General features: G+C 49.6%; 9 protein-coding genes across 9 annotated transcripts; 5 read left to right on the top strand and 4 right to left on the bottom strand.

The window, feature by feature from the left end:
• Window positions 1-1,052: 1,052 nt before the first annotated feature.
• On the top strand, window positions 1,053-2,935 carry N7532_007252 (CoA-acylating methylmalonate-semialdehyde dehydrogenase; the record flags this gene model as incomplete). The annotated part of the gene is made up of 3 exons (XM_056619745.1): window positions 1,053-1,078; window positions 1,210-1,832; window positions 1,884-2,935. The coding sequence occupies 3 exons, from the start codon at window positions 1,053-1,055 to the stop codon at window positions 2,933-2,935; spliced, it is 1,701 nt and encodes a 566-aa protein (XP_056473111.1).
• Window positions 2,936-3,179: 244 nt separating this feature from the next.
• On the bottom strand, window positions 3,180-4,650 carry N7532_007251 (URC4/urg3 family protein; the record flags this gene model as incomplete). The annotated part of the gene is made up of 4 exons (XM_056619744.1): window positions 3,180-3,820; window positions 3,877-4,050; window positions 4,104-4,434; window positions 4,498-4,650. 4 exons carry the CDS (start codon window positions 4,648-4,650, stop codon window positions 3,180-3,182), a joined length of 1,299 nt encoding a protein of 432 aa, XP_056473110.1.
• Window positions 4,651-5,459: 809 nt separating this feature from the next.
• N7532_007250 (aldehyde dehydrogenase) lies at window positions 5,460-7,123 on the top strand (the record flags this gene model as incomplete). Its single annotated transcript, XM_056619743.1, has 3 exons — window positions 5,460-5,524; window positions 5,557-5,625; window positions 5,674-7,123. The coding sequence occupies 3 exons, from the start codon at window positions 5,460-5,462 to the stop codon at window positions 7,121-7,123; spliced, it is 1,584 nt and encodes a 527-aa protein (XP_056473109.1).
• A 385-nt stretch (window positions 7,124-7,508) lies between these two features.
• N7532_007249 (uncharacterized protein) lies at window positions 7,509-8,585 on the bottom strand (the record flags this gene model as incomplete). Its single annotated transcript, XM_056619742.1, has 1 exon — window positions 7,509-8,585. The coding sequence occupies one exon, from the start codon at window positions 8,583-8,585 to the stop codon at window positions 7,509-7,511; it is 1,077 nt and encodes a 358-aa protein (XP_056473108.1).
• A 1,856-nt stretch (window positions 8,586-10,441) lies between these two features.
• Window positions 10,442-11,896, bottom strand: N7532_007248 (metallophosphoesterase family protein; the record flags this gene model as incomplete). The annotated part of the gene is made up of 5 exons (XM_056619741.1): window positions 10,442-10,572; window positions 10,617-10,867; window positions 10,920-11,200; window positions 11,253-11,707; window positions 11,764-11,896. The coding sequence occupies 5 exons, from the start codon at window positions 11,894-11,896 to the stop codon at window positions 10,442-10,444; spliced, it is 1,251 nt and encodes a 416-aa protein (XP_056473107.1).
• A 1,088-nt stretch (window positions 11,897-12,984) lies between these two features.
• On the top strand, window positions 12,985-13,725 carry N7532_007247 (O-methyltransferase; the record flags this gene model as incomplete). Its single annotated transcript, XM_056619740.1, has 1 exon — window positions 12,985-13,725. One exon carries the CDS (start codon window positions 12,985-12,987, stop codon window positions 13,723-13,725), a length of 741 nt encoding a protein of 246 aa, XP_056473106.1.
• A 1,048-nt stretch (window positions 13,726-14,773) lies between these two features.
• N7532_007246 (sodium:neurotransmitter symporter family protein) lies at window positions 14,774-16,927 on the top strand (the record flags this gene model as incomplete). The annotated part of the gene is made up of 3 exons (XM_056619739.1): window positions 14,774-15,210; window positions 15,289-16,441; window positions 16,496-16,927. 3 exons carry the CDS (start codon window positions 14,774-14,776, stop codon window positions 16,925-16,927), a joined length of 2,022 nt encoding a protein of 673 aa, XP_056473105.1.
• Window positions 16,928-17,607: 680 nt separating this feature from the next.
• Window positions 17,608-18,919, top strand: N7532_007245 (SDR family oxidoreductase; the record flags this gene model as incomplete). Its single annotated transcript, XM_056619738.1, has 4 exons — window positions 17,608-17,708; window positions 17,755-18,037; window positions 18,091-18,274; window positions 18,327-18,919. 4 exons carry the CDS (start codon window positions 17,608-17,610, stop codon window positions 18,917-18,919), a joined length of 1,161 nt encoding a protein of 386 aa, XP_056473104.1.
• A 1,544-nt stretch (window positions 18,920-20,463) lies between these two features.
• N7532_007244 (uncharacterized protein) lies at window positions 20,464-20,839 on the bottom strand (the record flags this gene model as incomplete). The annotated part of the gene is made up of 2 exons (XM_056619737.1): window positions 20,464-20,762; window positions 20,809-20,839. The coding sequence occupies 2 exons, from the start codon at window positions 20,837-20,839 to the stop codon at window positions 20,464-20,466; spliced, it is 330 nt and encodes a 109-aa protein (XP_056473103.1).
• Between the last annotated feature and the right edge of the window lie 1,665 nt (window positions 20,840-22,504).

Below are 22,504 nucleotides of genomic sequence, written 5' to 3'. Positions count from 1 at the left end.
TGTGAGTGGCAGCGGAGCCACGAGGTGACCGGGGCCCGCATTGCTTCCCCAGTTCCCCAGACTTGGCAGCTAGGCTATAGGTGGGCCTCTCCACTGTTGATGCGGGGGTAGGATGCCAACTAAGTCATGGAGTGCAGTAGACGGGTGAAGAACCCAGCTGTCAACTCCATATTTTCGCCGTGCGTACCATCGCAGCCCGGAAAACCACGCGAGACCAGCCTCCTGGATACGACTCAGGTCCTCATCCATACGGATAAACCTGAAAAGGCTCTGCCCGTGCTCCACACTGATCCTCGAGCTTTCGGGGCCCACCAGTCATATCGACGTGCCAAGAAGATAGACACTCGTTTATCCGGGGATACAAGGATCTTTCTCCGAGAACGTATGCCGGAAAACGTCTAACAGGGGTCACTTCTTTCCACACTCAACTGCAGACTCTCTGCATGACCGCTCCAGTAAGAATTGCGACTGCTTGAACTGATGCTAATTGTCGACAGCGCTACCCAGCGAGGTCCTGCTCCTTTCGTTCCTCATTAGCGGCTCCTCCGACCCACTCTGATGGCCCCGCAGAATGTTGATGGCCGTAACATCCAGCTTACGACTCGAGTTTTTCCTGGTCGCACTACAACACAATCAGCTCGAAGATTTGAGACTCGATTTCGAATCAAGTATATCCTCTAGTTCTACCGCTCAAGCTGCCAGCGTTGAACACAACACGCCGGTCACAACAGATAACAAGAAGGCTACATGAGCTACATGAGCAACCAGCGAGGCTATAGGTATCCAGCAAACCCTCAACTGGGTCAGCTATACTCGGTGCGGATGCCGTTCCCTGATCAGGGTCACCGGATGTTGACTGCACTACAGTTGGAGCTCTTTGTTGTGCCTCGCTAGTGGATTGGAAGCATTGCTTGGCGAATTTTCGAGATCCGTAACGCACTGATCTAGAAATCATATTCTATACACTTGATAGCCGTGCACATATCCAGGAGCAACTGTGAGAGTATTAGGAATTGATTCCGATGTGCACTAGCGTCTGCGGCGATGCCCAAATGTGCAACAGAAAGCGGAGTGAGGGGTACCTTTTCATGAGAAACCCCCGCTCTTTCATCTGTCCACTTCGACCACCGGCTTCCTCCCAAAAAGCACAACCTCTCTCATCTCCTCGCCATTTCAGCAGCCAAGTGCCCTATCCTTTGGAATTTACAGCCCTCGAACCTGTTCTGGTCAGCGACAACTCGGAGGCTCGCTGAGAGATCCGCTTCCACGTCCCTCATTTGCAAGCAGCGAGACCCATACTACCGGAATGTCCTCAAAGCTGGAATTTGGCAGTGCGCTGGGCACTTCGGCCACGTCCTTCCCACGCGCACACGACAAAATCGCCGAACCGAGAGACACGCTCTACTTTGTTGACAATGAATTTCGACACTCGGCCACCAAGGACTTTATCGATGTCCACGATCCCGCGACTAACGAGCTTGTCTCGAGAGTCCCGAAAATGACGACCTCTGAGCTCGATGATGCATTAGTGTCGGCCCAGAAAGCGTTTCCTCCGTGGAGGGCCATGTCGGCCATTGCGAGGCAGCAGATCATGTTCCGCTTCGTTGCCTTGATCAGAGAGCATTGGGACCGACTTGCTGCTGTCATCACTCTGGAACAAGGCAAGACTCTGGCTGACTCCAAGGGCGACGTTCTACGGGGTCTACAGGTAGCGGAGGCTGCGTGTGCCGGTCCTGAATATATGAAGGGCGAGGTTCTGGAAGTCGCCAAAGATATGGAAACAAGGACTTATCGGGAGCCGCTCGGTGTCGTGGGTGTTATATGCCCATTCAGTGAGTCTTGCGTCTGAATAATTCTGAGCGACGATACTGACGACGGACAAGATTTCCCTGCCATGATTCCTCTATGGTGCATACCGATAGCGACAATTACCGGTAACACCGTTGTTTTAAAACCATCGGAACGAGCACCAGGTGCAGCCATGATACTTATGGAGCTGGCAGCCAAAGCTGGTTTTCCCAAGGGTGTGATCAATGTGGTCCATGGGGCTCACGACACAGTGAACCATCTGCTCGATACCCCAGTCATCAAGGCCATTAGCTTTGTCGGGAGCAATGCAGCGGGAGAATATATTTACGAAAGAGGCTCTGCTAATGGCAAACGGGTGCAAGCAAACCTCGGGGCAAAGAACCATGCCGTTGTCTTGCCTGATGCTGATAAGGATTCGACCCTGGAGGCTATTTCCGCCGCAGCATTTGGTGCAGCCGGCCAGCGATGCATGGCTTTGTCTGCTGTTATCTTTGTCGGCGAAACAAAATCCTGGATCTCAGACTTGGTTAAACAAGCAAAGTCTCTTCGTGTGGATGGCGGCTTTGAAGACAAGGCAGACCTTGGCCCTGTCGTGACCCCCCAAAGTAAAACCAGAATCCAAGACTTGATCACTAGTGCTGAAAGCGAGGGGTCCGACATTCTTCTCGATGGACGTAACTTCAAACACCCAAAATACCCTAGGGGGAACTGGGTCGCTCCAACAATTATCAGCAATGTCACTCCTTCAATGCGGTGCTACAAGGAAGAAATCTTCGGCCCGGTTCTCGTTTGCCTTCACGTGGACACGCTCGATAGCGCAATTGAATTGATCAATGCGAACCCCTACGGAAATGGCACAGCAATCTTTACATCTTCGGGGATTTCCGCGGAGAGGTTCCGCAAGAATATCGAGGCTGGCCAGGTGGGAGTCAATGTTCCGATTCCCGTACCACTTCCGATGTTCTCGTTCACTGGCAACAAGAAGAGCGTTGCCGGAGGTGGTGCCAATACTTTCTATGGCCGGCCTGGTGTCAATTTCTATACCCAGCTGAAGACAGTCACCTCGAAGTGGGCTGGTCGGGATGACGTGTCGAAAATGACACTGTCAATGCCTACTGATACTTAATTTACCTGCAGAACATCAGAATTGATATGTGATATTGCATATTTTACAGCATAAATTTGATTAGCCTTTTGACACGGAAAGTTTTATTACTTGATAGAGAGTTACTCCAGTGTCGATTAAAATCACGATATAATATTGAAATAGGCACTCATTGACCCGAGTTCTATTAGAGATCTAACAGCTACCCGGAAGACTGGAGGAAGACGAGGAAGACGAGACCACAACATCTTCTAGTAGTATACTCCTAGAATAAGGTACCGTCCCCTTGAATCACGATAGGGCTGGACTTGGTTTGAGGACGGTACTTCGCAGCCAACTCCCGGCCACCTTTCCAAGTCCCGGCTTCCAGCATCTGGGCCATGCTCAGACAAATTCCTTGCTGTGTGAACTGAGCGGAGATAATTTCATGGAGCTTATCGAGCAATGCAACAGTCATTGCGCGCCATTCCACGATCACATCGCTGGTCGCATTGAAGCTCGGGGTCTCCTGCTGAGAGTTCTGCTGTCCTTGCTTTAAAACCTGGTCTTTGAGTAGGAGGACACCCAGATCCACGAACAGGCCACCATTTCGGTATTCGGGCAGCCCTGTTCCTCGGTCGATCTTTTCCCACTGGAGTTTCAGAACACGGATGAAGGGCACCGACAGCGAGTATGCAAGCCATTGGGTCAACTTGTGGAAAGGCTGGATGGAAAGAGTGTCGTTTTCGCTTTTTTGGCCCTCGCTTTGCCGTTTCAGTGTTTCTAGAGGCCAGGCATCTCCAATCGGGACACCTGCGACGTGTGTTCTGTTTTTGGGCCACGCAGGCAGGAGGACTTGCTGTAGCACAGACCACAAGACCTCGTAGTCGAGGTCTTCCTTTCCGATTCTCTGGGCTAGCAGGTAGTCTAGAATCCAAGGTCAACCACTGACTTTGAGCTTTAGAACGAAAGAGCTGATGTACCAACGAGATTTCCAGGTCGCCCACTTTCGCCGAAAATATCGGGCAGACTCAAAAGGGACGACCCCACACTGTTCAACAGATCGACGCGAGAGCTGTCACTGATGATTTCGTTATCCGGCGTGATTTGGAAGTGTTTCCTGAACGTCTCAATCTGAAGGGAAGCGAGGCCGTGGCCTGTAACTTGTTAGCCCTATATAAATTGCTCATCGTTGTATTGAGCTGCTTACCGTCAACGGCCTCATTCCTACCACTTGTCCCAGACCCGGCAAGTGTACCCGCTTTGAACATGTACAAAGCAGCTACTGCAATACCTTCACTGCGCCCGTAGACATTGCCTGTCCCCGGCTCGGTAAAGGTCCACACGTCGCCCGCTCCCGCGTCGAGAAGTACGGCCACAAAGAACAGGTCGATGAGACGCCGAGTGATTTCGAGATCATCGTATTGCGCAGCCTGCCAGCCCTTGATGAGCTGATCCACTCGTGGGATGCCACCGATGTCAAAGTGCTGCCACCGGCCGTGAGGAGGGATCTTATCGAAATTGGAAGGACCGAAGTCTCGCTAGATGCGATGCTGGCTTTAGTCGTCACGTACTTTCCCTCGCTGGACTTTCTTGGTGCGCACCTTGATGATGCCCGCCACATAGTCTGCAACCTCGGGCATTTTCTCGCCGTGATAGGTAAAGTGCGTCAGCTCATCTCTTTCGGCTGCCTTGAGCACGATATGAGCACGTTCTCGAACGGCTCGTAGTCCCTTGAGATACTCAATGTCTGCCATTTGGACCCCTCGCTTGAGCTTGCTTCCCGTCACTGCAAGACCTCGAACTCTCCAGATAAAGAATATCAACTTTTAACACAGGAAGAAATGTTGAATGTAAATCCAAGTGTGTAATTCAGCTCGGCGTCGTGGCGGGTGGGTTGTTGATGAGTTCCGGCCGCGGCCGAGTGGAGATGGCCAGCCCCGCACGCAAGCGGGGAACTGCCAGCGTTGTACTACTACAACATTGTTGTAGTAGCGCTGCGTCTGCGTTGACACAGTGCATATGATCCTAAGGTAAAGAGCAAAGTACCAGATACTTTATGTAACAGAAACTACACGCGAGGCCGAACCAAACAGTACGGAGAGCGAGGCTCTCTTATCTGCAATGTCAGCCTTATCTTCGGTAGCTACTAATAGTTTGAAGTTAGACTAAATTGGCCAGAAGCAGTTTAATTCCCTGAGCTATGCCAGCGGGCTATTCAACAAAACATCCACAAAGATAAGATATCGTTGGAGTGCGATAACCTATAGTTAACTAGGAGCGCAATGTGGTACCTTACTAAGCCGGCCATACATCGAAGCATGTGCAGCACTATCCAACGTGCATCTCCCCATCTCAATCACCCTCTCAACCCCTCTCGAGGACAGCGCCAGAGTCCAATTTTGAGACCTTGGCATTCAGATTGCGCCAACGCAAAGTACGACATAGATCGCTACTTGACCCTCGCCTACATAGCCGCGGACGGGGAGAGCTCTTGACAGGCCGAGCTAGCCGCCAGGTGGTTTATTGACGTATTATTTCACCACACTCACGCCAAACAGCCAGCATGTCAGGACCATACTACCCATGGGTCGATGGGAAGGAGCTTGGGCCTACTGGTGGGAGAGAGCCGTAAGATATTGATGCTCCACTGACATTGATAGAGAACGCAGCGCTGACCAACACCGAAGGCTCTTGATCGAGGATCCATCGACAGGAGAACTCATTGCCGAGTAAGTTGGCTGCTGCTCCAACAAAGACGGTGTCTGATGCGGCGGTAGATGCCATGTTCCCTCTGAAGATGATCTCGACACGGCCGTTCGTGTAGCGCATGCGGCGTTTCAATCGAGAGTCTGGTCGCGTATGGAGTGCTCGCAGCGCGCGGATGTGCTCGACAAATGTGCCCTCTTGCTTACAGACGCACTCCCAGAATTAATCAACCTCGAGTCGAGACAAACTGGCCGAGTCATCCGCGAGATGAAAACGCAACTGCCGTCCCTCGTGCGATGGTTCAAATACTACGCCGCCCTTCTCCGCGTTGACGAGCAATCGGTCCTCCCAACAACCGGAAAGCTGCACAATTTCACATCTCGAGTCCCACTAGGGGTCGTGGTGCTGATCACCTCCTTCAATCACCCCCTCTTGATCGCCACCAAGAAACTAGCGCCCGCTCTGGCAGCGGGGAATAGCGTCATTCTGAAGCCGAGCGAGCTGACCCCATTGACATCCATCTTACTGGGCAAGATCCTCCACCGGGCAGGTGTGCCGGCTGGCGTCTTCAACGTTCTACCAGGCACTGGTAGCAGTGTGGGACCAGCGTTGGTGTCACATCCCCTTGTACGCAAAGTCGATGTCACTGGGGGAACTGAAATGGGGAGAGCTATCGGAGCGATTGCCGGGGGCAAGCTCTGTCCATTTACAGCGGAACTGGGAGGCAAAGCACCACTTCTGGTTTTTGCGGACGCCAATGTCCAAGCAGCAGTGAATGGAATCGCGTTCGGAAGTTACATCGCCAGTGGACAAACCTGTGTGGCCAGTACAAGAATCATTGTCGACAACACAATCATGGACAATCTGTTGCAAGCCTTGAAGACCAAGGTCGACGGAATAACTGCCCGCATGGGGGCACCCATCCACCCGCAGTCCATGATGGGACCACTCATTTCTCGGAAACAGCTAGCCAAAGTGGATCGCTATGTTGCCGAAGCTCTTGAAAACTTTGCGGTGAGACCTCTCGTTGGGGGAAAGCGGCTGCAAGGAAGGTCTGCCCTCGATGGCTTTGATTTTTCAAGAGGATACTTTTACGAGCCCACTGTTCTTGTTTCGAGAGACGGACAGATTACGAACATGCCCATCTGGCGACGCGAATTATTTGGCCCGGTGATTGTGGTGGTTGGGTTTGACACCGAAGACGAGGCACTTGCTCTGGCCAACGATACAGAATTCGGTCTTGGGGCAGGAATTTGGACAACCGACCTCGCTCGTGCTTTCCGTGTGTCCGAGAAGATCGAGGCGGGAATTGTCTGGGTCAATACCCACCATCGAAACGATCCCAGCAGCCCTTGGGGTGGTGCAAAACCCGCGAGCGGGGTTGGAAGCGAGAATGGCATCGATGCATACCATGCATACACCACGACAAAAAGCACCGTCGTCAACTTCGCTCCTTACCAAGAATCATTGGACATGGATGATTGGTTCGGTGAAGCTTCTCAGAATGTCCGATATGGCTAAACCATCGGTCATTGTCGAGCGTTGGAGGTTAAGGACTCCTATCCTCTGTCTAATGATTTTGACACACGCTTTGGTTTCTCTAAATGCCTGCTCCCCCTGAGGATCTGAGCATGTTATATTTTACCATGTTCTCATGTTTTTACTGGGGACTCTTCCGATTGAGAAATTTAATGAATAATGGCTAACAAACAATCCCCAAATTCTATGAGATGTCTAGTCTAGTGACTCGCAATAAAATCTCTTTTTTGAAGTGTTGCTCCCAGGCTAATCGTCAAATATCAACGCACCCTTTCTGGCGCATGTCAGAATTAAAACCCATTTTTAACCGCAGACCATTCTACATCACCATGTCACACGCGACCGAGTCGGACTCGCAGAGTGCTACCTAGTAGCAAGTGTAACCACCATCAATGATGCAGTTGGCGCCGGTCATGAACTTGGACGAATCCGAGGCGAGGAAGACACAGAGACCATTGAGCTCATCAACATCCCCAAGTCGGTTCTGAGGCGTCAATGACTTCCAAATCTTCTTTTGGGCGTCGAGAGCGGGGACACGATTCAGCGCAGTGTCCATATAGCCAGGCGAAATGCAATTGACTCGAATCTGATTCTTAGCCCATTCGGCCGCTAGCGACTTTCCAAGCTGGATCACGCCGGCCTTGGATGCATTGTAGCAACTTTGTTCTTGTGGATAGTTGACCACAGATCCAGACATCGAAGCGACCAGAACAATACTGCCGGGCTTTTCAGCGGCCATCATCGCGCGCCCAACGGCCTGGGACATCAGGAAGGATCCGGTCAGGTTGATGTCAATCAGGCGTCGAAACATTTGAACGTCGTACGTCTCTGCTTTGATGTTGGAATCGGCAATCCCGGCCGCATTCACAAGAACATCAGGGGCACCATATCGCTCCACACAGGCATCGACGGCAGCATTGATCGCGGCGGCGTCACGAACATCAACTTTGAAGAAGGAAATTGGCAAGCCGGTTTTATCATGGAGCTCTGCCGCCGCTTCGTCTCCAAGTTCTTGGTTGGCATCAAATATGATGATGTTCTTCGCGCCAGCCTCCGCACACGCCCGAGTCATGGAGTTTCCGAGTCCTCGAGCACCGCCAGTAATTATGATTGTTTTCCCGTACACGCTCATACTGCGCATTGTATGTGGCATCTGGTCGTATAGCTTCCGTGTCAAGGGGTGGACAGCATCATAGTGTGGTGAGGAAGCCGATTCATTGCGGAGGCGCGAGGCTTGATCGATGTTGACTGTTCCTTTGTCTGCAGTACCCTCACCAGCAGAAAAAACAGTGACCGGAATCTGGTTATCTTCGATTGCATTTTGCGAAATCGCAGATCGGTGGAAACGAGAGCATTGTGTAGCGGTTGTGTTTGCTAAGGCCGAACGAGGGATCACAGATGACCTCACCACGCGTGATCCGAGGATACGACTCGAGGAGAACATCTTGGCGCAGACCGCAGAAATAAAAAGACACGAGAGAAATGCGGCAATTGAAGATTGATATAATTCTCAACGTCTGGCCCGTAAGAATGCTGCTGGACTTTCCTTTTGCTGGTGGCGATGAATTGGGAGAGAGACGGATGTAAATTGGTTTTATTTTTCTTAAAAAAAAATAAAAAAAAACCAACGCAAGGAGGCTGGCTGAATGGAGGACCACTCCCTCGATTTATACCTGATATGAAGGCGTCGCTCACATGAGCGGTCGGCTCGATCAAGAATCACAATCCAGGAATATTAAATCATGTTTGCTTTATTCCAGCGGTGTGAGGATACGATCCGACATGTCTATCTGCTCGCTACCGGCGGCTCATCATGCTAATGGCTGGCGGATCAGTTGTGGGGATAGTCTCTCATCCATACATCGAATAGAATGAGGTCAACATAGTCGCTATTTTCCAGGGGCTGTTTTCAAGGAGTCACGCGATTCAAAATAGAAACATTGAGGCTCGTTCCTGAAATCTCCCCCTGGAAGCGTTCTAGAGCTATTGGCTTTGTGGCGTGGGGTACTCCTTTTAATCGGTGGCAGATGATCAGGTGGACAGTTTGTGCAACAGCCCTAGATGCACAGGGAGTAAGTCTCACAATCCCCACTACCCCGGAGTTGACATAGCTGAATATTTAGTAGTGGTTGAATCAGGCCATGGAATGAATTGTGGACCCTCGGGCTGGAATTTCCTGCGGTGGAAACAAGTGGAGAATGCAACTCGGCCTGCGATTGCCCCTTTTTCACCCTTGAGGCGTGCCCGCATGACTCTCCAAATCGTCGGTGAGAACCGAAGCCCTGCAAAGAATGTGACCAGCTACGATGAGCTACGTACCCAGTCGCAAAAGGGGCTATGAAAGCGACGGCAAACGCGGAACGCGGAATATTGTTACCTATCTTCGCATTTAGAATAATCGGTAGTGTGGTGGCTTGTTTCGGCTACGCGTCAAACGAATCGGCTTTGCGATCTAGATTACGGTACTACCCGACTGCAACAACAGTTTAAGCTTCGAGTGTGATGATCAGCCTTGTCGTTTTCTGTATCTTAATCGATAAATGCTTCAGATGATTATTGTATTCGAACATTCGAGATTTCCACGGTCCAGCAAAGTGCTTGCTGCGATTTCTGCATGTTTTGTCACTCGGTGTGCTCGCGCTGGGTAGATTATTACTTGTCTACCAAGCATATTGAATCATAGACGACTATCAGATACTTCTGAAAGTCGAAGAAAATTTTATCAGAAACACTCCTGGGTCTTCTCAGGGCTAGAATCCGCCAAGCGTTGCACTTTGGGCTGGTAATGTTTCAAAAGGTTCACATCCGCCATCGCCCCCTTGTAGAGAGCGGAACAGTTCGTAGGAAAGAAAGAAATTTCGAACCACTGTGACAACGATCCTGAGTCATTTTACTCACACCGTCAAATCTGAGACTCCGCCGTGGAATGTCCTTTTTTTGTCAGATTTTCAATTCAAATATGCCTGGGGTCCCCGTCATGCTGCATCGAAAATTTTGATACAAATCGAATCCGTAAGGAGCCTCGACGGCGGTTCAGAACCAAAACAACATCGAGTTTTCCATCCACACACTAAGAAAAGCAAAATTTAATTGAATACTGAAGACCCCTTTACTTTTCACGATAGAAGTGGGATAATGGGTCGCTGCGACTGCCCATGTAAAATACCAAGCATCTCCGGTTAGTCACGTGACATCTCCTGGATGCTTGAGTCCAAAGATTGCCCAGGGGATCCTTGTTTCATGATTACCTCAAAGATGAGGGTGAATGATCACATCGCATGTAAAAATTCTTTTTTGAATCTATTCGATTTTGAATATCGATCTGGTACACCAGTGTGAAATCGCGTGACCGCGGGCCTTTATGAACGTCTCCAGTGCGCGACCGAGAATATCGCCAACCACAAAAGCAGCAAAAGTAGCAGCGAAGAGGACTGATTCTGAATCCCAAAGGCTCCCGATGTCTCCACCCGCTTACTTGTCAGTCCAGGCATATAGTGATCTTCGCCATAGGTCGAGTTTAGCGTAACTGCAGCCGAGACTGATCCATCTTCCAGCCGGATCCATGTGTAGATCTCCTTGTCTAAGGATTCTTGATTAAACAGTATTTGTCGTGCACCCCGTGATGCATTTCCATAGCCTCCGTATCCGGTATGGCGTCCATAGCACATGTTGAGGCCATTACCGGTTAAGTTTTGATCTTCGATATGGTTGTTCCATTTAAAGCACCTGTGTGGATTAGCGAGCGCGTGGGTAGATACTGAGCGCCAGGGAAAGTTACCAGTCATTATCGTGATCATGGCCACTGAACGTGGCTATCAGTCCCGTGGTATTGAGGAGGGATTGCATGAATGGACTGTCCTGGCCGGCGTAATCAGTGTCCCCTGAACCTTGTGAGACAACAGTTTCGCCATTGATTCCCGGCGTTGTGCTCTCGTTCACCCCTTCTTTTTGGTATGCGCGCATGGCGTGGACCGGGATATGATAAAATGCGAGAGACGGAATCGTGCGTCCAAAATGGCGCGTCAAATGAGAATTGGTCTCGATAAACCACCGGGTGACCTGTTCTTGAATTAGCCAGAATGTTTTCCATGCGAGCAGGGTAGAAATGTACCGATTTATCGACCCAGTCCCCCCGTGCACCCGTAGTGGTATTCGCATCGCAGTTGGAAAGACTTTTACCACCACGAGAGTCGAAAAACCAAAGCAAAAGCGCAGGCGGGCCACTTGACTCATCATAAGGATAAACCATTAGATAGTAGTTCGTCACTCCTGCTCCTGGTCCCGAGATATCACTCTTTGTCAAGCATGTCGGGTATTGGGTTTCATGCTTGAAGATATCCTTGTACGGATCCAAATTGGCATCACTGTCATGATTGCCATATGTTGACGCCCACGGCTGCTCGACTTCGACCAAAGGCGATACCAAATTGTGAAGATGGTCGCTGGAATTGGAGCTGTGCACAGCTTCACCAGATATCAAATCTCCATTGAGAACGACGAGTTGAACAACCTCTTCGGACAGAACCGATTTCATCACCTCTTTTGTCTTGTCATCGTCATCGTCATCTGCGACATGATTAGACCGATGCATCGCATCATGGCAAGGGAATCAGAATTATTACCTTCAGCAAAGTGCAAATCTTCGAAAACGGCGATTTGAAAAGTACCATCCTTTGACAGTCGGAGTATGCGATCATCCGATTGGCTTGATGATCTCGATCTGGCGGTCCGTTGGGATAACGCCCTGGCTCTCATGATAGTTCAGTTAGTCGTAGATGTAGGTACTTTATACATGGGGGCGCCACTGTCCTTTGTACCCTCGAGGGACGAAGTTGTCCCACGTGCAGCCACAGACATATAATGCATGTCTTGCCAGTCACCCACGTCATGGAAGCTAGGCGCCTAGCTCTTCCAAGTTGCATTTTACTATGCAAAGTGGGCTGGAAGGCCGGAAACAGGTCGACCGAAAGCGCCAAGACTGCGCCGCCAAGCCCCATCGGTCATCGACTTTGGAGATAGCGGAGATAACATAACACCCGCCGGTCAGCGAGCCAGCAGCAGACCGAAATGTGTGGCTTGCTTTGAAATGAACCCATCGTGGATCATCTGTTTCATTGGACTCCGTTTGATGGCGATCCATCAGACCCGCGAGGGATTGACGAAGGGCGAGGGCGAGATTTGGTGGGCAGCTGGCATTACTTCGGGACCCCGCGCCGGCGCTGGGCCCGATCTCTGAGGGCGACGAATCGGTACCCGACCTTGGCAGATCTTCGGAGCTATCGCTGTTGCCTCGCCGAGTTGCGACATCTCAAATTTGAAGCAAAAGCTGCATTCGATATCCGCGGCCGCGATGGGCGGGAGAAAGAAACTCCGCCGTCGAGATACGGCAAGGGTATGTCACATGACCTTTAAGCCTGAGGCGTCAACGGTTTCTTATTGAGTAGTTATTGCTACAAACAAAGAGCCTCAGGTTGGTTCTGGATGACGTAAGGGGAATAAGAATGAGCATATGAGATAAAGAGCAATTTGATTGATTAGACGTGGTGCGGATCACAGTACCTTCAGAAACCACTGCCCGGGGGAAAACTCGAAGTGTAACGGTGCACCAATGCGGACCTAAGACAACTCTACACTAGTATATGCGATTCCGCTCAAGAATTAGAATTTTTAAATGTTGCCACTCGTGCAGATATGCGAGGCTTGTGTCACCTGAGTAGCAACTGCGCGAAATATTAATATCCGCTTCGAACCCCCTGCAGCGCGATGACCTTCCACGACTCGAAATCTCCTTTCATACTGAATTGACCTAATCAGCCGTTGAAGGCAGACACAGGTATTATCCAATGGAAAACGCCCTAGCATGCAAGTCGCCGTATGGCCCTCCCCCTCACGAGACAACCCCTCGGTTCATATCCGTGGATGCATACATCAAAACCCATCTTCATTGTTCCGAGAAAGGATACTACGATGTGCTGGAGAATATTAATCATGATTCTCTAGCTGCAGGTGCGCCGGATATTGCCTGCTCGGCGACACAAGCCAAGTTCTTGATGCTCCTGGCTCGCGCGTGCAATGCAAAGAATATTCTGGAAGTTGGAACTATGGGCGGATACAGCGCTGCGTGGATGTCTACCGCGGACCCAGAGGTCAAAGTGACGACTATTGAGCGCAGACCGGAATTTGTGGAACTCGCAGCTAAAAACCTTGCAAAGGCAGGCTTGTCGTCGCGAGTTGAGATTTTGACGGGCCTAGCACTTGAAGTCATGCCGGCTCTGTTGACTGAGATGCGTCGAAAAGAACGGGCGCCGTTTGATTTCGTCTTTATCGATGCGAATAAGGAGGACGGCCTCGAGTATTTCACTCTCGCCGTGGAAATGGCCCGTCCCCGAGCAATTATCATTGTCGATAACGTGATCTGGAATGGGAAAATTGCTTCCGCTGATGAGGCCGAGAAGGATGCTCGCGTTAAGGGAATCCGCAAGCTCATCGAGGGTACTGGGGTGAACGACTTGGTAGACGCCACAGCAATCCAAACCGTAGGAGAAAAGAATTACGACGGGTTTCTGTTTGCTGTGAAGAATTGACGCCTGTTATATTTGCCAATTCAATATTAACTTTCTGGGCTACAAGCATATTAATGCCTGAGGCAGCAAGTCTTCCGTCTGTGTAGTTATTTAACTAGTGTAGTGGGGAGACACCCTCCCCCTACTACATGGGTGCCATCCAGACTATGTGACATAGCCGGCAGTACCGTGGCCGGATAGCTAGTTCTAGAATACACCTTCTTACACCTCCCCGACCTGACCCCTACATTTGGGTTTCTTGCTATTTCCTGATTGCTACGCGTGTGTTTTGTGGTGGTTTTTCTGCTGAATCGACCCGCACGTCTCAGCGCGTGCTGCCATCGAGCGTCCCCTCTTCACTAGTTAACTAGTTGGTTCGACGTTTCTCCGCTTCCCTCTTCTCTCCCTCATGCATCGATCATCGCCAGTCTCGGGCTGCTTCGAGCCCAAGCCACAAGATATTCCTTTGGTTCCAGAATACAAATCTAACAGGGGGATTCTCTACCCGGATGTCGCCATCGGCGCCATGCAATGCCGAGGGTGAGATATCTTGGCAACACACAACCTCCGCTCTATCACAAAGCGAAACGCAACAGAATTGAGCATTCGAAGCTCCGAGACATGCTAGGACGTCTTTCATGACATAGCTATCTCCAATGCCAGCTGAAAGAGCCAAGCTGTGTTGGATCTCGACCGTATCACACGCCTTGCCAAGTCTTCCAGGACAGAAAGGGACATCGCGCCGGTGAGGTCCTTCCAAGGCTCTTGGCCCGCCTCGCTATCACCTCTCAGCTCAATAATCAGGGAGTTGATTTGAGGAACCCTCTTCTGGGCACTTGGCATGGACTCATCTTGACAGAGGACGTGGCGTGAGCTCTGGGATGAGGAGGCCGACAAGCCCTTGGCCGTGGCAAAGATCCGGATTCATTTATAAGAGCGGCTCTCCCTTTCGCAGGGCTGACGTGTTTGCTAACTTGGCCTTGTTTCCAGACAAGAATTAGTGTGGTGCAAGCCGCATAATTGTTTTACCCCGAAACTCCCAGAGCTCCGCCGCTCGATCGATCGCATTATGGTACTTGACCGTCATGCGAGGAGGATCGTGGCATGGATCTCTTCTCTTAAGAATACGTCTTTTGGGAATATTGTTGCAATCCTCATCCAGTATCTAAAGAAGGTCGTGGGCTGGATCGCTCCGCAACCACAAAAGTCAGAGGACGGACGTGATCAATGGCCTTCCCGAGCAGCCTTCCTGCTGGCTGCCATGGGAGGATGTGCTGGTCAAGGAAATCTACTGCGATATCCGTCGGTGGTCTATAGTAATTATGGACTGCAGTGGTTTATTCCATATCTTTTGGCTGTGTTCCTTGTTGCCATCCCGGCCCTCATTCTTGAGATTTCAATCGGGCAAGCATATCGCGGCGGAACGGTGATCGCGTTCAACAATATTAACAAACGTTTGAAGGGTGTTGGGCTGGGTCCCGTTATTGTCAGCTTCGTTGTCGTGCAGTACTTCACAGTGAATCTGGCATGGATCATGAACTACTTTCGCAACTCATTCCGAAGCCCCCTGCCGTGAGAAGGAAGAATCGAGGACTTCTACATGGGTGATGTCGTGGCTAATGTGGATCCGATCGCGGGAAACCTCACTGCAAACAATGATGCTGTTGAAAACTATACGCAGTATCCTGGTGTTGCGTTGATCGGAGAGACAGTCGGCTGGAGTGCCTTTCTCTGGTTCCTCATTTGGATTTCCATCTTTCGCGGTGTAGGCCTCACAGGCCGTGTAGTCTACTGGACTATGGGCCTCCCGATTGTCACCACCATCATCATCGTCGCCCGATCCTGCTCGCTGGAAAATGCCCGCGAGGGAGTCCGGCTGCTCTGGGCGACATGGCGAAGTGATCAACTTGCCTCGGGGACTGTCTGGCAAACTGCTGTCGGGCAGGTCTTTTTCTCAACTGGCATTGGCTTCGGTTATTTTACATCATACGCATCCTACAACTCCAAACATTCCAATGCCGTCATGGATGCAGTTCTGATCTGCGGGAGCAATGTTTTGTTCGAAAATTTCGCGGCCTTCGCTGTCTTCGGCGTTGTTGGCTACCTCCGACGGTGGCCGCAAGATGGTGAAAGGTTGGGTGCCTTCGTGGTTGGCTTCCTGACACTCCCTGAGGCCGTGCTCCACATGCCGGGTGCGAATTGGTGGGCAGTGCTGCTGTTCTTTACCCTGGTGGTTCTCGGATTCAGCTCAGCCTTCGTGATGCTGGATGCAGTTGCCACGTTGGTCGTAGATGCCGGCGTGAAATTGTCGCGGCCGGTGATTGTAACGGGCCTCACGATCATATCGTTTCTGATGTGTCTCCCGTACTGTACCGAATTTGGCTTTTACCTGCTGGACGGGATTGACCGATGGACCAACAATGTTGCATTGATTTTCGTGGTCTGGTCTGAACTTGTCAGCTCAACAACAGCTTATCGATGGCATGATGTTGTTAGCCAAACCGGGCTGCCGGCCTTTGTCGTATACAACGTCGGATATTTAGGAGGTCAAATCGTGGGAGTCACAGTCGCGCACAGCGTTTCAAGCCCTACCATCGGCGCTGGTGCAGGGTTTGGAACGTATATTCTGTGCACGGCAGCCTCTGTCCTTGTTGCCACAACGCCGAGTATCAAACCAGTCCACGTCTGGGGACGCGCTTCGATTTTGAGTAGATTTTGGTACCTGGCCCTATATTCCGTACGTTCCACAGAAGACAATCTACATTTCCAGATAACTGAAAACAAGGTACAGGGTAATCAACTCAGGCGCGACCTTAATGGGGTGATTGGCGGCAACGGAAATTGGAACATTCCTAGTTTCTGGCCCATTTTGCTTCGATATGTCAGTGCGCCTGTTCTGGCCATTGTTTTCAGTTTCGCATACCCCGAATTCTATTCGTTGCGATATGACCCAATGATGATTGCAGGTTTTACCCTGGCTCACATTGGTCTACTTACCATTCTGCTTGCCGTGGTGCTACCTAGATACTACGCTGTCTTGATTCCATCCCACCGGAGAGCCGAAGGCACAGAAGTAACGGTTGCCAATCAAACTTTGCATCAAGGCATTTCGACAGGCCCCGGAGCTGTCGAGCTTGAGTCTGGGATACCCGAGCCAATCGCGGCGAAGAGAAGATCGAAAAAGGTCAATACCAACAATACGACGACGTTTCCCAAGTTTTAGAGTGAAAGGAGGGAGATTTGTGTTCAATGAAACAAATGCTAGCACATCCCACTCGAAGATGGAACTCCAAATATATCTGCTCGTCAAAGTAACTGCCTACGTGTACCGAGCCACAAGCCCTCCGCCTCGACAAGAGGATTGAATATGACACATTCTGTCAACATCCTTTTCCCTATGGAAAATCAAACTACAAGTCACTTCAAAGGATTGTGTAACATCCGAATTTAATGCTCATTTCCGTAATTCCGTGCAGATCCACAATGATCGCCAAGGCCTTACCGGATTCGGGATTATCCCCTTGGCTTCACAAATCAATTGATGCGTACTGTGATGATATGAAGCGAAGCAGACAATCCAATACATTCGATCCGACGCCGGGCAGAGCCTTCCTTAATAATAATGCCTACTTGTATTGCTTGGTGTTAGTACCAACTGACCATTCTTCAAGTCTACTTTACTCCTGGAAGATACTGCTTTGCGAAGACCCCACCCTGCCACGACTCGGTGAACCCATACCATGATGTAGGTCTCGGTGCCGTTTTAACCGGGACCCACTATTCTTCGCTCTTACTACTTGGGAGGGGATCCTCCTCCGACGTGGTCCCTTGTTGACAGTACATAAACCATCGACGATTCCGCCTCTTGCAATATGACACCACACAGCGAACCCCGGACAAACAATGGGTACAAGAACGAGAAAGGTTGCCTTCGTCACCGGTGCCAATGGCATCAGCGGTTTTAATATCATCGAGCATTTAGTTCGCCAGCCTAAGGAGGAATGGTATGAATCCCGACCACATTCCTATTCCATATCTCATGATTCCCAGGAGCAAAATCATCGTGACATCTAGACGCCCGCTTACTAGTGCCTGGATTGATCCTCGAGTCAAGTTTGTGCTAGTAGACTTCCTCGAGCCGGTGGAGAAGATCACTGCTACGATTAAGGATATTTGCAGCGACGTCACACACGCCTTCTTCACATCCTATGTTCACAGCGATGATTTCCAAGCATTGAAGGATAAAAACGTGCCGTTGTTTCGCAACTTTCTTGATTCCATAGATACTACATGTCCTGGATTGCAGCGAGTTTGCCTGCAGACTGGTGGGAAGGTGAGTGTGACTGCACCCTCACACAGTGTTATTCAACCATACTAATGTAGCAGTATTATGGTGTCCATCTCGGTCCAGTCAAGGTTCCTTTGGAGGAATCTTTTCCCCGCTACGATGATCATGGTTTCAACTTCTACTACGACCAGGAAGATTACCTCCGTGAGGCCCAAGCTCGTCGCAAGTCCTGGTCTTGGAATGTGATCCGTCCGAATGCGATCAACGGATACGCGCCTCATGGTGAGTTCTCTTTTTCAATTCATTTGAGAAAGTTATTGACATATAGATCCAGCCAATGGAATGTCTGAGGTTTTGACGATCGCGATTTATATGCTGATCTGCCGCGAACTGGGACAGCCAGCAGATTTCCCTGGCAATGAATATTTCTGGAACTCGATAGATGACAATTCCTATGCCCCAAGCCTTGCAGACCTGTCTGTTTGGAGTGCTTCCATGGAACACTGCAAGGATGAAGCATTCAATCATGTCAATGGAGATGTTTTCGTGTGGAAGTTCATCTGGCAGGAATTTGCTTCCTATCTTGGTGTCGAAGCCCCCGAACCCAAGTTCGAGAAGGCTGCGGGCCAGGCTGATACCCTGGCAAATGAGATTGATATGATCAAATGGGCCTCTGACAAGCGTGAGATCTGGGAACGCGTTATCAGCAAGTATGGTGGCAGGGCTGATGCCTTTGACTGGGGTACTTGGGGATTTTTCAATTGGGCCACTGGTAAGTCGTGGCTGACTATCTCGTCTATCAACAAGGCGAGAGAGTTTGGCTGGTATCGCAATCATAAAACATTGGATACCTGGATCGAGACATATCGGTCGTTTGAGAACGCGGGAGTCATGCCCTCGCTTGATCTGCTAGGGAAGAATGCCTAGGAAAGAGCTTTGCTATTGGATGACAGTTGAACATGATTCGGCGGAGGCATGAAAGGGGCTGAACTCCGCAAGATGGAAGTCAGGCTTGAAATATGAAATTGAAAAATCTCCTACGTAGCACTTGTGAAGGGTTCAAAATGAAAAATTTCCATTTCTGGTTTCTTGCCACAAACTGTTGTAACCAGTTCCCAATCCCACTTGCTAGCGTCGTGGTCGCTCCGACATCTCCAGGCATCTACAAGGCTGTGTTAGCAGAGACACGTTGGATCATAAGTCGCTTCGCAAATAATTCTAGCCAAGCTTGCATTCTCTGCCTCCACAGTCTGTACCTGTGTATTGATGTCATGATTTAATCACTCCTACCATGAGCCTCTGGACGGTTCGTCTGTGACGAGCATCTGTCAACTTTTTCACCTTCTAAATTACTTGCACTATAAGAAAGTCGGCTAGCCGCAGCTTCTCCGATTAGTGTTAGCACTGACAAAAGAGAAGCCACACTGCTGCCATGTAGTAATTTTGGCATGCCAGAGGAGTTTTCAGTGGAACTTCAAACCGCTCGTTTAACGACGCGCTTTGTCTCAAATTTTCATCGTGAGGCCTTAATTCACGTTCTCCTCGATGGCTGCCTGCAGTTCAGGGCCTAAGAACCGTGATGACTGATGAGAGACAAGATCGACAAATAAAAAGTTTGGCCGTCCTTTGACTGCCAACACGGACTGCCCAGAATAGGGGCAGCCGTCAGCTTCCAAGCCCAAAATCAAGTTATTACCTGCTTCTTACGAGTTTACCGAGATGCCTATCCTGGTTACGTTGATTTCGGACATGGTTATGGAGTTGATCCACATCAATGTCAATATACCACTCCAACAAAATCAGCCTACTCGGTTTCATTCACGATCCCCACCGGCTATTTCCGTGCACAGCTACCTCCAACGATTGACAACACATGTTAATCTTTTACCTGCAATCCTGCTTAGCATGTGTACTACATGGACTTGCTCGGTGAAATGTATCCCGCATTTACGGTCACAAGTTTGACAATATACCAGTTTTTGATTATCAGTGCAACGGTCGCCAGCAATGGTTTGAGTGACGCGTTCTGGACGAACAAGACATATACTAGGATAGGCGGGATTAGTCCAACAGAACTGGCCTTGCTGGAACTCAATTTTCTGTTTCGATCAAAATGGCAGGTTGTTCCCAGGCCGGAAACGTTAGCTGATTATTATCATCATCTGGTTGAAGGATGCGAAGGCTTCGAGATCGAAAGTCACACTTTACAGGGCTAAGGTACCCCGCTGCTGTTGTGCGATTGATTCAAATACTGACGGGCCACGGAATTTTATTTGCGTGACATGGAACTGCGATATTTAGAAACGGACCAATATCTCAACTCGCTTTTCGTACCCCCGAACTTGCCTATTCTAATCTAGTTCATAAATTGGTATCGCCTTCTTCACATTCTCACCCCAGTCACGAATGTCCTCTGAAATCTCCGACTTGTCTGACTTGGTGACGCTTTATGCGCCGCCTGCGTTAGGATATTAGAGGAACTCCTCTAAATTATCTTTCAGGCTATCGTCCAAACTTGTGAACTCCTTGTCCCACATCCCTTTCAAGAGATCGTTTGCCCTTGCAGCAGGCATTATAGAACTCTCGTTCATTGTCAGACCAGGTATATCTTCGGAGAGCTGACGGCCTGGGAATAGTTTGCGGATAGATCGAACGAGGTCATTTCGGTTGAAAGGACCCGCAAAGGCAAGAATGCGTTCCCCTTCAACATCAGGAAGCAACAATGCAGCGACATGTAGCTGGGCGACGTCCTCCACATTGACGAATAAAACTTCATTCGTTAACTTCTAGTCTTCAAAATGCCGGCTGATACTTACAGGGTGGGAATGTATCAATGAAGGCCGCCATTTCTTCACGATAATCGTTGTAGATCGCAATTGGCACCCGTGAGGAGGATGGATGTCCCTGGTGTACTAAATCAAGGGGTCTTCCGAAGACAAATGATGGTATCACTCAGGTAGGCGTGAGAATTCGTTCTGAGGTAGTCCCTTAAGAAGCCAAAAACCTATCTGAGTTTGCCTTGAAAGGATGATTGGTGGTTATCCATTCCCACATTGTCTGTTCACTCTGCACTTTGCTGGCTGCATATATACCGGATAATGTCCGCCAACTCTTGGCGCTCCCCTTCCGTTCTAGTGCTCACCCTCTCGCCGCTTTTGCTCACTGAGTAGAATTGAGCGCGCCCCTGATCGGCCTGAGCTGATCTGGGGTATTTGTCGGGGCACCTCACTTTTTTTGGGTAACGGCACCTCAAAACGTTGTGTAATCTTTCAAGCTTATATAATCTTCTTCCACCCCAACACCAATTTAGTTCAGTTCTACTAGTTATATGAAGTAATTAAACGGCCCTATTTGGCAACAGGGCATGTTTTATATGAATGATCAACTTCCCCGCAATTTGAACACTTCCCTGATGCCTTCTTCTTTCTCATTAGCCCAATCACCTCATTTTTAGCGACCTGATTAGATCTCTGTATCGTTGCTGTGACGATGCGAGGGTCTAAGTTAATAGCGGTAAATAAGGCGTATCAGACGAATCAAGGCCAATCCGCCAGAATGGTGGATATCGCCTAATGGTATTGGTTGTTTTGATGCAAGAAAACTAGCTAGCCGGTGCTTGCATGGAAGGCCATAGTACTAGTAAAGTAATTAGTGCATATACCAATTGGGGCTTGGGGGGTAGCTTTATTAGCGTATGACCGCTGTATATCAATACATCGAAGCGAATACCGTGACGTTCGCTTATGTATATAGATATTGAAGAGGGGAACACTCGATGGCAGCACGCGCTGAGACGTGCGGGTCGATTCAGCGGAAAAACCACCACAAAACACACACGTAGCAATCAGGAACCAGCGAGAAGCCCAAATGTAGGGGTCAGGTCGGGGAGGTGCAAGAAGGTGTATTCTAGAACTAGCTATCCGGCCACTGTATACTGCCGGCTATGTCACATAGTCTGGATGGCACCCATGTAGTAGGGGGAGGGGGTCTCCCCACTACAATATATAGCCAATCAGATGCTAGATTTAGCTGTTGAATCTTATCTTGCTCAGTTATCAGATCAATATGATTATACTGCGTTTTTAAAGCAATAACTATTAATAGATTTCCAAATAGTGAGCAAATCACTAGAGGAGCTATTTATAAAACGCTTTATTATAGAGTGGGAAAAATGCCGAGAAAATAATCACTCATGTCAGAAAAAGGCCTTCATTACCATCACTTTAAGCTTGTGTAGGTACCCCACGGGTTATATCCGCCCCATTAGATGCCTCATATTTTAATATTCATACCCTCAAATTTTTATTCCCACGAAAAATATGACTAATTTTTATCAAGAGGGACGGCGGGTAAATGTACTCGAATGCCTTACCCTTAAACACTATTTAGACCGCACTTTTCTCGCATTAAGGAAATATCAGCACGCATGCATAATATTCTGAACGGAGATATGTTTAATCAACAAGAGCCGCGGGGGGGGGGAACTCTAGATACACTGACAAGCGAAAAAGA

Source organism: Penicillium argentinense (assembly GCF_028826775.1).
Source record: "Penicillium argentinense strain IBT 30761 chromosome Unknown utg000006l_segment0_segment0, whole genome shotgun sequence".
NCBI classification, from domain to species: Eukaryota; Fungi; Ascomycota; class Eurotiomycetes; order Eurotiales; family Aspergillaceae; genus Penicillium; species Penicillium argentinense.
The sequence above is the reverse complement of the archived record's forward strand: the minus strand, read 5'-3'. Positions and strand labels throughout refer to the sequence as shown.